Source organism: Dendronephthya gigantea, unplaced genomic scaffold, assembly GCF_004324835.1.
Source record: "Dendronephthya gigantea isolate DGI-Jeju-01 unplaced genomic scaffold, DenGig_1.0 000097F, whole genome shotgun sequence".
Classification (NCBI taxonomy): domain Eukaryota; kingdom Metazoa; phylum Cnidaria; class Anthozoa; order Malacalcyonacea; family Nephtheidae; genus Dendronephthya; species Dendronephthya gigantea.
The window spans coordinates 549,624-562,743 of NW_021163107.1; the positions used below are offsets into that span (position 1 = coordinate 549,624).

At 35.3% G+C, this 13,120-nt stretch overlaps 1 protein-coding gene across 2 annotated transcripts; it reads left to right on the forward strand.

Moving 5' to 3' along the window:
• Nucleotides 1-889: 889 nt before the first annotated feature.
• Nucleotides 890-12,669, forward strand: LOC114534147. Of its 2 annotated transcripts, none has more exons than XM_028555699.1 (5): nucleotides 890-1,008; nucleotides 8,189-10,194; nucleotides 10,887-11,007; nucleotides 11,755-11,837; nucleotides 12,243-12,669. In XM_028555699.1, the coding sequence occupies exons 2-5, from the start codon at nucleotides 8,219-8,221 to the stop codon at nucleotides 12,304-12,306; spliced, it is 2,244 nt and encodes a 747-aa protein (XP_028411500.1). In that variant the 5' UTR covers nucleotides 890-1,008; nucleotides 8,189-8,218; the 3' UTR covers nucleotides 12,307-12,669. The 2 variants fall into 2 exon arrangements, with proteins under 2 accessions (XP_028411500.1, XP_028411501.1); XM_028555700.1 differs by lacking the exon at nucleotides 890-1,008 and adding an exon at nucleotides 7,079-7,178.
• Nucleotides 12,670-13,120: the final 451 nt, after the last annotated feature.

Sequence of the window (13,120 nt, forward strand, 5' to 3'; positions counted from 1 at the left end):
ATACATTCGAACCTTTCGAAAATTTAGGATGCTCTATCTATAGGTTCATGTTCGAAATTGAAAAAATTTGTGTATTCCATTAGCAGTAAATTCATTGACGCGATTCGAAGAAGATTAGGACGATAAACCATAATTTTTCAAAATGTCGATATAAATTCTAATTATTCAATTTTATAGGCTGACCAATATAAATGGTAAACATGCATTTATCTAGATTCCCAATCGAATCCCCTTCCGAAAGTCAGCAAAAAAACAGCCTAGCAAAGCATTGACCGACATCTAATCCAACGAAACCCAACTGAAGCAAAAAAAGAATTAGAACTTTGTTTGGTCAGTTACCAAGTTGAACTCTTAAATCAGTGTTGGAGTTCAGGCTTGTCGGTCTGTCCAAAGTTCCAAACCATATAGGTTCAAACAAAGTTCAGAGGCAAGCAAGGTATAGCCAGTGAGCTCTCTCTATATATATATATATATGGAGTAGTAACTTGGTTGCTATTAGGGAAGCTAAAGATGGCGGAAATTGAAGGAGCTATTGGAGTTTTGAATACGAGTTGGTAAATTATGTACTCGAAAGCCCGATAGTAGTAATAGTAATTCGTATTCAAAATTTTAATAGCTCCTTCAATTTAAATCTTTCACTTTAAATACTTTGAATCGGGCTGTTATAAGGGCGGGGTTAAAAGGCGAAAAAATGATTACGTAGTTGTTGAGTTGTCTCTTATGCTAATATTTCCCAAGAGGAAAACCCTGGGTACGAGGTTAAATATTTTCTCTACGATTCTCAATCTCCTCCGAGCCTGCGATTCCTTTGGCGACACAGACACAAAGGCACTAATTCTGCACCACGTGATGTGACCACCACGCGCGCATGTGAAATGTGTGACTAAGATTTTACTTTGAGACCTTGAGAGGGCACATGCAATGTGGGCAATATATTGCAGGGAATTAAGGCAGAAACATTAACAAAATTCATAATGATATGATGGTCGAATTCTCTCAACAACAGAGGTTAGTATCTCAAGTATAATTTTGATTATGAACGTGTGATCACGGAAACAAGCGGAGTAAGATTAACTTGGTCTTTGGTTAATACACCCATATTTTTCACAACCACAGCTATATATATTTTAATAATACACAGAACGCTATTTCAAGGTTCGTGATATAAACTTAAATCGTTTAACGGTCTGCTTCTCCAATTGGTGAAATATCTGTTTAAACCTGTTCCATAATTGAAGTTTTAGCTGCTGTATAATAAATATAACCATTTAGCTAACACAAGTCGTAACATATAAAGTCGTTTAATACCAAGGTATTGGCTTGTACAAAGAATTTATTTTATCAAGCCTGGTTAAAGAAATTCATTCTGTAATATCTTACAACGAATTGATAGAATTTAAGAACTTGATTCTGCAATATTATCGATAGAGTTTGCAAACTATATGCTTAACAGTCTATATTGCTTATTTGCTAATTGCTTTAAAATGCAGTCTGAACATGTTATCAGTCAACATTTGACTAAAACTTAATACAATTTTCGGATCTAGCAATTTATGGCTCTTAAAAAGCATTTTGCTGGGCTTTAATATTTATACTTAAAATCCATTTTCCTTGCAATATTAAGAAAGTCAAATGTAAGCAATTCTTTTAATTTAGGCTACATGGAAATTAATTAAGTAAATTAGCTTGTAGGTACTCCACGTAAGTATTATATAATGCTGCAAAGCTTTTGGTCCATTAACCTGGGCTTTCATCAGTGCAATAAAAAATGTTAAAAGTGTTATATTGCACTGATAAACACCGGAAGCTTCATGGTGTAAAATACTTACGTGGTGCACCTACAAGCTAATTTACTTACTTGATATCACCATGCAAACGTATTTAATATATACAATAATATATATATCTATATATTTATATATATATATATATATATATATATATATATATATATATTGTTGTATATATTAAATATTGTATGTAATTATTAATTCTGATGTGAATAAACAAACAAACTTCAATTTTATTAAAACAACGCATTTTTAACATAATCTATATCTTCGGAAACAATGCTCTTGACCTGGATTTTTAATTCGTTAAAATGCATTGAAATTTCTTGTTGAATAAAGTTTTTCTTTGTAAAATAATATGAAAAAGCCAATATAAAATAGAAAAAACTCTTTTATTTGCGATCTTTTTATTTGCTGTTGTAAAGATATTTTGTTCGGCCATACATGTAAATTTTTGTTATAAAATCAGATGACTTTACGGTTATACTGATTTGTTGAAAAATTGAAAGCTTTGAAATTTTAATCGGTAATACACATTCCAACAATTTTCTTACCTAATAAGTCAAAATAACTTTTAAACCTTTTCAGGTTTTCTTGCAAGCTGTTATAAATTAGTTTTTGAAAAAGACATGCTGATCAACCCTTATTTTAGCAGTGCACTCATTATTCGTCTCTCCGCCCATATTCGTGGTACTCCACCCACAAACCAAACTTGATGATTTTATTTGTATTAGAGAAAAAGAAATTGTTGTTATACTAGTTATACTTCAAATAATTAAGCCTCCTTGAACAAACATTCCTAAAACATGGCAAAAAAACAATAGTAGATGCAGTGGCAGACACTACAGTAGAGGAGGGAGGTGGTTGTTCCCCCCCAATAATTTTTAATAAGAGATTTTTTCTAAGTACTGAAGGAGCTAGTATTAGATCTATCATTTAGATTTGTCTTTTGATTCTCACTCTGGTGAATACTACAGCCATATGTGAGTTATTTAATTACTTCCATTGAGAGTAAGGGACCCACTGCTTAAAATCATATAGCCCATTATACATTGGTTATTTTCCCCACCCCTATTATCCACCACTATATAAGTATCTGCTAGTATATAATAAGTGTCTGCCACTGAGTAGACTGTTTTCATTTACATCTTGAATCTCTTCATTCTCTTGCATTGGTGCAAATTTAAAAAAATGCTCAGCAACATGTCTGTCTTGTGTTACATGAAAACTATTCATGTAAGTGGTGCTTTGCGAAAATTACTACTGTTTGCAAAACAAACTTGCAAAGAATTCAGCTCTTAAATGTACAACATTCTTCAATTCAAGAGCAGCTGACTTTTTATTAATGCAAACAAAAAAATAGGTTCCTAATTAATTTTGGAAGATAAAATATTTATTTCAATAGACCTTCTCGGTAATTACATCACAACATTATTGTTTTAAATTTAAAACAACCTTAAATTAGATGGATTTCAAGTTATTCCCCTACAAGCAAAGATGCAAAACATCCTTGTTCAACATGTGCGTGAAATAGATTTTATTTTGACTAATAAGTGTGGAAATAAGCCATAACACGAGAACGATGACTTTTGTCACTTGAGCCTCGTTCTCGTGTTAGGCATATTTCCATATTTATTGGTCAAAATTTTTCACACATGTGTTGAAGAAGGTGTTTTGCATCTTGCACATGGCTAGTGAGAGTAAAACTTAAAATCCATTTCATTTAAGGTGGTTCTAAATTTATAACGTTGCGATGTTAAAATGTTGCGACGTAATTGCCGAAAAGGTCTATTGCAGAAGAATTTGGGTTTTTTTAGAATTTAATTATTCAAATGACTGTAATACCATTTTTATTCAAAAATTGCATGCTTTTGTGTCATGTGAAACTTTTCCTAATAATAAAACTCCATGACCATGAGCCATACCGTACTTTAATAATGTCTACATAACAAATACTAATGCTTATAAATATCCAGGTTTTAACCTTTAACAAGCATTAGTCAAATGAATTGGGTGTTAGTAATTTGCAAATTGCAAATTTGAATGTCTTGAGAGTTAATGGAGCCAGTCTATTTATTCTGTCTGAATAATTTCTTTCTAAAATTAATTTAGTATATCTTGAAGAGTAGCTGGATGATACAAATATAATGATTCCTATAATACTCTGTCATAAATTTCATGTAGAGTTGATACGCACTCTGTTGTAAGCCTTACATAATAATACTTGAAATGTAAGTCACCTGTATTACCACTAAATTTGGTTAATGAATGCACCAATTTCCCATTGAAATGAACATGGAAGCTAAGAAAATTAATTAAGCTGGATTTATTGGACTTACAGCTGAAAAAAGCATTCCAAATTTTGGTTGTTAAATTTTGAAAAATCTGTTTGCTGGATTTTAGTTTATAAAAAATTTTCCAAATTCACTATATTTTTCCAACTTGTTAATATTTTGCAACTAAACTTTCTATTCTTACTAATTTTTGTATTCCTACCAGTTGTACTCATGAATTTTGAATCCTGTTTAATAAGGGTGTGATCCATTAAAGTGGTATTTATATTTTTGTGAGCCAGTCTCTATTCTTGCTGTTGATTAATTCTTTCTAAATTTAGCATGGCATGGCCATGATTACTCTGATATAAAAGTTGTAGAATGTAAATTCAATCATTCGTACTTTGTTACTGAATTTTGCAGAAAATTTGCTGCAAATACTTATTTTTATGTGGGCAAGTAAAGAAACGTTGCAATGTAAATCATTAACAGATAGATGCTAACCTGCTAGGAACTTTGGGCTCAGTTTTGATTGTATAAAATTAGTAAGTCTGTTTGACCGCCTATAAAACGTCTTCCATAGGTTTGTTATGAAATTTATAGCTGAAATTTATAGCTGAAATTTATATAGATTTTAAAAGTTTTATCCTTGACTTTTCAACATCTCATCTCTATTGTAATTATAGCTGCAAAATTGACATTGCAACGCCAACAGTTTCTTGTTGTTTAACCATCGCCAGCTCAAACTTACTGGCGATGCAGTTATTTTAAAAAAAATATTCTGCTATCTCAAGGCTTCGGTATAAAATAAGATGTACTTTGTACTAATATTTGTATAAAATCTACCTGATAAACATTATTAATGACTTGCTACCTCAAGGCCTGCTATCTGACTTCGTATTCAAAGAGAATACCTCTAGTATTCTGTTTAAACAAAATTAGTCTGCCGGATGTCTTGCTAATTTTAATTTTAAGGACATATTGTTTTCCATATCTCGTTATTTAGAATTTTTCTATTCATGCTATAGTATAAGAAGCATGTTACGATTTACGAAGAATACGATAGAAAATATAATTGATAGTATACGATTAATTTTTATACAAACTTCATGTAACTGAAACGTCGTTAAATTGAAGACAGTATGGCTGAAAAGCGTCTTCTTTAACTACTGAAATTCAGATGTCGATGAATTTCATTTGATCGCCGTTTCAAACTTCTCATTACTTCATATTTCACGGCATTAATCCGAAAATAACAATATTATTGACGTCTTGCCTGATTAAAGATGTCTTGTCTGAACTTGCCTTCGGTTTACAATGATTGGCATTCTTGGAAGAGGCCCCATGCTGGTCGACTATGTTAATAATGCGTCTCAAAGCCCACGTAGACTGGACGCGAATTTTTAGGTTTCAGAAGCATATAAATTCAATTCGGGAAGCCAAATTTTGGAATCTATGGACGCCAGAGCAGTCAAATTGTATTATCGTTACGTAATCTAAAGAATATTATGATAAGTTAAAATTTATTTGCTTATGGAAAAAAAAACAAACTTGGAAAAATTGCGCCGCGTTGCGAAATCGCGTCCTGTTTGTGTGGGCCTTAAACTTGATACGTCTTTGTTAAATGCACAATGCATAGTTTGACCTGCGTCCAATAGTGAACTAAATGAAGTTAGTTTAGTGTAAAAAGTAATAAAGAATATAATATGGACTTTAGATTTAGGACGGCAACGCAACAGTGGCTAAAAATGACAAAACCTTCCGAAAGAAGAACTGTCGTATATGATGATCATGAATTCTATAAACGCACCTGTCTATAGACTTTGAATTCTGCTGGTTTATAATATAAAACGAGAGCATCTTGTGTTGTTTTCTTCGCTGTCAACAGCGACGACGGCATGTATCTAAAAAGGCTGCCATTGCACTTTAAATGTGTAATTTACTTATTATACATCGAGTAGCGCAATGTTTTAAGAAGTCTCTTGCATATTTAAGCCAATAAATTTGTTGACAAAAGGATTTACGTAAAAATTCAATATACTGGAATTAATATTTGTAGCGAAAAAACTGACCAGAAACCACTGTGTCTTTTAAAAAATCTATTATATTAGTATTAACATTACAAACCGCTCCTCTGTCCGGAGGGGTGGTCAAACTGTCAAAATATTCCGTTCAGCTTGAAATGCACCTTAAGAAAGTAAATGCGTGTATTTGTGGCCATAGAAACGCCGTAGTAACTTGTTTTGGCGTATTTTGTGCAATATAACAAAGTAAATTTCATTTCTTTTTATTCAACATGTTTTATACTTTTTTCAACAATAGATATGTAAGTCGCATGTTTGCGCACTACAGTACATCACTGCTAAGCATGTGTTGCTCGCGTATATCTTAACATACGAATACGAATATATAATAAATATCGTGTTAAAACAAAATTCAATAAATGTTTTGTTGTTTATTTTAGGCAATGAACATAACATATTTAAACTCGCATCTTTGCTGTTTCACATTCCTGTTCCCTAGGAGACATTCTCAAAATGTTTTACACTCCTTACTGCCCATAACTGCCTTTCCGGTAATTCCTCAAATTTCACCTTTTTACATCCCACTCTTTTTTGTATCGTGTTGATCTAACCATATATATAACCAGGGAGCAGCGTGGCAGCGTCTTCAAAATACTTATCAGTTATTCTCCTGACGAAGACCCTCAGGTCGAAACGTCGTTTGTCTATTTTAGGTATTTGTTATACCACATTTGATGCTAACCATATATAGGAACTTTTATGGCAGAGGAAGGTCAAAATGACGCATTGCTTAAAACTTCCTTTCTATAATCACATTCATGCTATTACATTCATGGAATTCTTTACATATCGAGGTTTCCCCGCTTGGTTATTGATGTTGCTCATTTCATGCTTGTGTCATCGCGTCGCAAGAGGTTTTTGCATGACGTGCTTAATAGATTCCCAGCTGAAACACCTTCGATGCCAGGTGCCAAGCTTTCTTGTGTGAATAGCGTTGTAGATTTATTCTCTTGGAAAGCAAGGTCATAGTGTAAACTTTCCTCAGGGTGACTATGATTTGGGTTTATAGTGATTTTTTGAACATGGTCATGGTAAGGGTTTTTTTTTAATTTTTAAGCCATTTTGCCAAGTTCACGAAAATAATCTAGTTATCTCTGTCGTTGCTTTGGATTTGCTTTAATATTGCTTATTACTTTTTATCTTATTATTTTATTAAATAGAAGCATTGCATGACGATTTACAGCGCGGTTTATTTGTGCATGCATGTAACTCTCGCCATTTTCAGACCAAGGCTTAAATTACTCAAATGAGTCAATAGAAATGGCCATAGCCATAGGTAAATGTTCATACTGTGCCTAAAAGTTTGCCTTTTTGTATTTTTAATGGTCATGCTCCTTGAAAATCAGCATGCTTAGATATTTTGTTGAAAGGCTACCGTTGCTTGTTTTATGGGTAATTCAGAATAATTAATAATAATTAATGTCACATAATACAGTCGTGTCGAATGAAAGTAAAGTCTAGCGCTCCAGGTGCACTTTGGACGCACATACGTCACTCGTGACAATTACGTTTCTAGGGGGGGGATTGTTGTTTAATTATTGTTAATCTCTGATTTCGTTGCTTTGGGCATCTCGTTAGTTTGAACATTTATTATTTTCATGGAGATTTCAGCAATTTTGGGGTGGAGAATTGTTTATACCGCCTACTGAAACCGTCTTCTTTGTTTATAGTCTGGATGGGAAACAATGGAGATATTCTCATTATTCTGTCATTTGTGTCGTAAAATTGCCTCGCACACTAGGAACACGTGTGAAAGTAAATAGTCACGAGAAACACATGCATGTGTGATCATAAGCCCAGTAATCTTATTCTTTGTTTAAACAGGTGCTCGAGGTTATTATAGAATCTTTGGTCTATTGTTCAGTCGAAGCGTCAACATGTGTTATACGCCGTTGATTAAAATTTGTTTACTTCGTTGATTAAACTTTGTTTAAATTAACTCGTTTGCAAAGACTTTAAGTTTATGTTTCAGGTTAATTAATTAACGTGTTTTACTTTAACCGTCTCCGTCATTACAAATGCTGCTCTTTATTTATTTTAGTCGTATCTTATCAAATAGTGACTGGGTAAAATGGCAGAAAATGGGACAACTGATACAACAGCAAGTCAGGAGTCCATTAAAAATGAAGCTGAGATAATAACTGAAGAGTGTGATGCTATTTTTGTACGAAGAAACCCGGAGAGATTCCCTGGAGAAGGAGAAGAGTTTTTCACAAACTTTTGGGAAAAAGTAATAAAGACGTTAAATCCGAATGATTGGAAATGTATCAAACAAAGTTTTAATCATATCTTAATAGTGAAATGTGATCAGTCAAATCTGTATGAAAGTCAGTCACATGGTCTTTTTGTAGTATCAAAGTATAACAGTTTTACTTCTTCGGACAGTTCGTCCACTAAAACAGTCGAGGCAGCAGCAGCAAACGTGGATCCCTGTGACTGCCTCAAATTTAACTCAATATTGAGAGACTATCTGAATTCAACAAGCAATGACGAGTGGATAATGTTTGAGAAATGTCGCGGCATCACTTATGTATCTATGACCGATGAGAAAAGCAATATCCGTGTCAAAGATTTTGAAAAACTTAAAACTCTTGTTGGACAACTTATAAAGCTACACAAAGGTGTAGAGAATATAGTAAACACCCGTGTCCCCTTGGGAGAAACGGAAGATAAAAAAGCCACTGCTATCACCACTCATATTGTAAGTCAAGAGGAGTTCTTTAAGGAAGTGAACGAGGTAGTTTTCCAAAAGCGTCGATTATTAAAAGAGCTGAATACTTTGGTTCTTAGACTCTGTAGATCTGTTGAAGTTTTAGAAGATGGTCAGAATTCAGCAACTAACGACGAAGGAGCTTCCGCAGCTGCAAATCACGAGCAGAATTCTAAGAAAGACGAGAAGCCACGTAGCAGTCAAACCGTAAGTTCAATTCCTCTTCGGACCTTACTACAGTGCATCGTAACACGAATGACCACTTTAAACTGGGAGGAGCTTCGACGCTATGTCGGTCGCCAAATACCAGCAAGAGTTCTGAGAAATGTCCCCAACGATATTGAGTTTTTCCAAGAATTGGAGAATCGAGAGATGATCCGGGTTGGTAATACGGAGTACATCAGAAATGGGCTTTATGATATTGGACGTGTTGATCTCGTACACCTGCTGGACTGTATTCAAGAAGGTGACTATAGCTTACTGCAGCCAGATGTTACTAGCCAAATCTCAGAACAGACAAGCCGTCGCGAGGGTACCAGCACTGGCAATGCAGAATCCAGATCCATCACTCGTGAAATGCCAAATTTGACCGTGGATGGAGAAAGTGGTACTACCGCTGACCAGAATGTATTGTGGCCATCTGAAGCTAATGGAACATCAACTTCAAGTCAAGATACTACTTTACAAAGAAGGTACCGTAATGTACCCCAACGTACAGCAACACCACCAGCTTATCCTGTTCAAGAGGACACTGAATCGATCTCCTCAGCGGGCGCTCATCAGCCTGCTCCGGAAGCTGGGGCGAGTGGATCCGAGGAAGGTACCCAGGTACAAACCTCCGCCAATCAATCAAACGAGGGGGTTACATCTGCCCAAACAACAGATACCAGCAATGCATCCAACCAGCGAACAGGTTCCGAGGATTCAACTCCCCGGAGTGTAATTCCTCAAGAAAGAGATGCGCAGAGTACAAGTCCCCCGGAGGAAAATACCCGTAGTGTAAACGAGGAAGATATCAGAGCATGGATGCAGAATAGAGATTATTCTTGCGACCATTATGATCGATATTGCACTGTTCAGTTTGCATGTTGTGATCGTTTCTGGCCTTGTCATCGTTGTCATAACTCCCAGAGTCAGTGCGCTGAAAGAAAGCTCAGATCTCGTGATATAAAGAAAGTGAAATGTCGTCGTTGCGGTAAGATACAAGATTTTCCTAAAGAGTCGCCAAATTGTGTTCAGTGTAACTTGAAGTTTGCCGAGTATTTCTGCTCCATTTGTCAGCATCTGACTGGAACACAGAATCATCCATTTCATTGTAACAAATGTGGAATTTGTAGGTATGTTAACAAGAAGTTGTTTACGCATTATTGATCTCTAATTTCGTTGCTTTGGCTATCTCGTTAGTTTGAACATTTATTTCAATGAAATTTCAGCAATTTTGCAGGTAGAAAATAGTTAATTCTGCCAGACGCAAGCCTTAACTTCAGATTTAGCAAATGCCGACCTGATTGCCGAGCAATCGTCTGGTCTCGACGGCTTACGCCTGTATTCTAAAAGCTCACTCACACTCAAATATATTGAGTGGGAGATCTTCATCTTCTCATAACGTTTTAATGGCGGCATTTACAGACAAATAGGGGCTTGATTTTCAGTGATTCACCTTATATCTTTCCATCTATTCAGAAAAAACTTTCTCATTGATCAGCATTAACAAAATATTTATGTCACACTCAATGAGTGTGAGTGTGAGTGAGCTTTTTGAATACAGGCGTAAGTTTCAAGTGTGAGAATTTGTTTCTTGACCCTAAACGTGGTTGCATGTTAACTACGTTTCCGCGTCGTCGTACGTGCTATACTAGATAACACAATGTTTTTTGTGGGAGGGGGGGGGGGGTAAATTTTAACTGAAGTCTGGTATTTGAAAAAAATGTTTACTGCCCCCCCCCACCCCTCTTCTTGAACTATAGGCCTGGTAGTGTGCCTATGGTTTGCGTTTAGTGCTGTAAGAAATTCTTTTTTTCTTTATTAGAGTGCACGGTGATCGTTCATTCCACTGCGATGTCTGCGGTGTGTGTCTTGATGTTAATCTGCGTGGAAATCATAGATGTCGAGAAGGCTCTGCTCATGACGAGTGTTGCATTTGTTTTGAAGTACGTGCTGCGCTATCAATTATGGGTTGTATTATACGCGTTTTGATTGGTTGAGAGCTGTGATCTATATATACGGTCTTTGACTTTAGCGACATTGGGGTTTCTGAGAAAAGTGATTGCGTCGAAAGTGACGCTGGGTAATTACCGTAGACTGTTGGTAGCATCTTTGACGGTCGGTGGCATAATTCAAAATAGTACTGATACCTTTGACTTTTATTCCAAACCATTAGCTAGCTTATTTGTGCAACCCCGATCAGCGATACAGTGGTTATTAAAGTAGGCACACTGTCAAATATCAGGGCATACTGAGTTTAAGTTACTTCATAAAATGCTTAAATGCATAAAATGCTTAGTTTATCGGAAAAAAAATTTACGTCATTGTTCAAAATTTTTACTGCATGCAATGGATTGTAGAACATCACCGATGAATTACGACATATGAGAACCAGGCTTTGACGAAACGACCATGAAAAATGCCGCCTATCCTCGGAATCAAAATGCGTCTTGGCGCCCCGTAGGTTTGCCCCCCTCTTTCCCATCTACCCCCACGCCATGTTTCACCAACATCACAACTAAAATACAATTGTCTATTCTTTTTCTGGTGGTTTTTTTATTTCGAGAAATTTCATCTACTTTCATGATTTTCACCCGAAATCAAGACCATTCAACACTTAGCAATAATCCTACATCGAGTGAAGTGCCACGGAATCTTAACTGAATGACTTACCTCGCCTATTTTTATTTTAGGATGCATTCACTGGGTGTCAGATATTGCCGTGTTCGCACAAGGTTCATAAGGAGTGTGCTTCTCAAATGGTGCGAAGCGGAATGTATGTATTTTCATACCTGTCTTTTTTTAACTTCAAACAAATAATCATTCGTAAGGCACAGTCGTAACATTTCAAAAAGGCATGTTTGCACCTGCGATTTTTGATCGATTGTTTTACTAAGGGACCTGTTGTACGAATGCGGTACATTTTCGCACATGTGATGAACAGTTTAAATCAGATATGCTATATATATATTTGTAGTTGTATTTGTAATAGTATTTTTGTATTTGTGTCGAAAAACCTTTAGTTTTTCCCTCTGATAAATATGTACATGTCCACCATTTAAGTTGAACGGGCTTCGTATACAACCAGCCCGTGCATGAGGTATAAGTGCCACCAAATGTTGTACCTTGTTGACAAGGGTAAAATTTTGATAATATGTAACCAAATGCACTTCTGTTTCAGAACGCAATGCCCAATATGTCGGCAAAGTTTTGGAAAAATTAAAACAGACAAGAGTAAGAAGTAACAGATTCCAAAAGATTGATGTCGTTATGGGATTTTTACTACATTAAAGCTGGTTAAAAAGACTTCGCCATTTCTACATCAAAACTCCTTGAAAGACTTTGCTATTTCTACATCAAAGCTTGCTGAAACCTTTGCTATTTCTATGTCAAAGCTTGCTGAAAAGACTTTGCTATTTCTGCATGAAAGCTTGCTGGAAAGACTTTACTATTTCTACATCAAAGCTTGCTATTGAGATTAACTTTAGTATTAACTTTTTTTTGTTCGATATATTGACACAATTGTTTTGTTGCTGCCCATCAGTTTTAGTGCATGTATTAATCCGACGAAAATCCGTTTGATTTATGTTTAATAACTGGAATTTCTGTATGAAAAAGAAAGAAATCCTTTTGCTTCTTCAATGCTTCTTTAGTGATATTTAATTTCTATATTAGTCTAGTATTTTTGGCCAACAATGGATGCTTATCTTGGTAAAATATGCTCACCTAAACTTTAGGGACTGTAGAAGCATTTCAATTGCAAAGACAGCCATGGTTATGCACCACAGAGCTACTAGCACATTTTGGCGACAAGTTTTAGTAGAGCGCAAGTCCTCTAGGGGTTATATAGAAAATTCTTTTACGGAATTTCTGCGAATTTTTACGGAATTTCTCAGTTATCGATGCTCTCCCCAGTTTTTTGAAGGCGTTTTTGCTTGCGCGTCAATAATCAGCAAATTGGCTTCATACTCGGTAAACGGGGTATTAGCATCTATTATAGTACGTTGCAGCCTCGGTTGTCACTGTTTGTTCGTTTTTAATGATGTAGTGTTCAAAAAT

Coding starts and splice junctions, on each gene's coding strand:
- LOC114534147 (XM_028555699.1), top strand. CDS start 8,219: ATGGCAGAAAATGGGACAACTGATACAACAGCAAGTCAGGAGTCCATT. Junction 11,008..11,754: donor AGTGTTGCATTTGTTTTGAA/GTACGTGCTGCG, acceptor TTTTTATTTTAG/GATGCATTCACTGGGTGTCA. Junction 11,838..12,242: donor CAAATGGTGCGAAGCGGAAT/GTATGTATTTTC, acceptor CTTCTGTTTCAG/AACGCAATGCCCAATATGTC.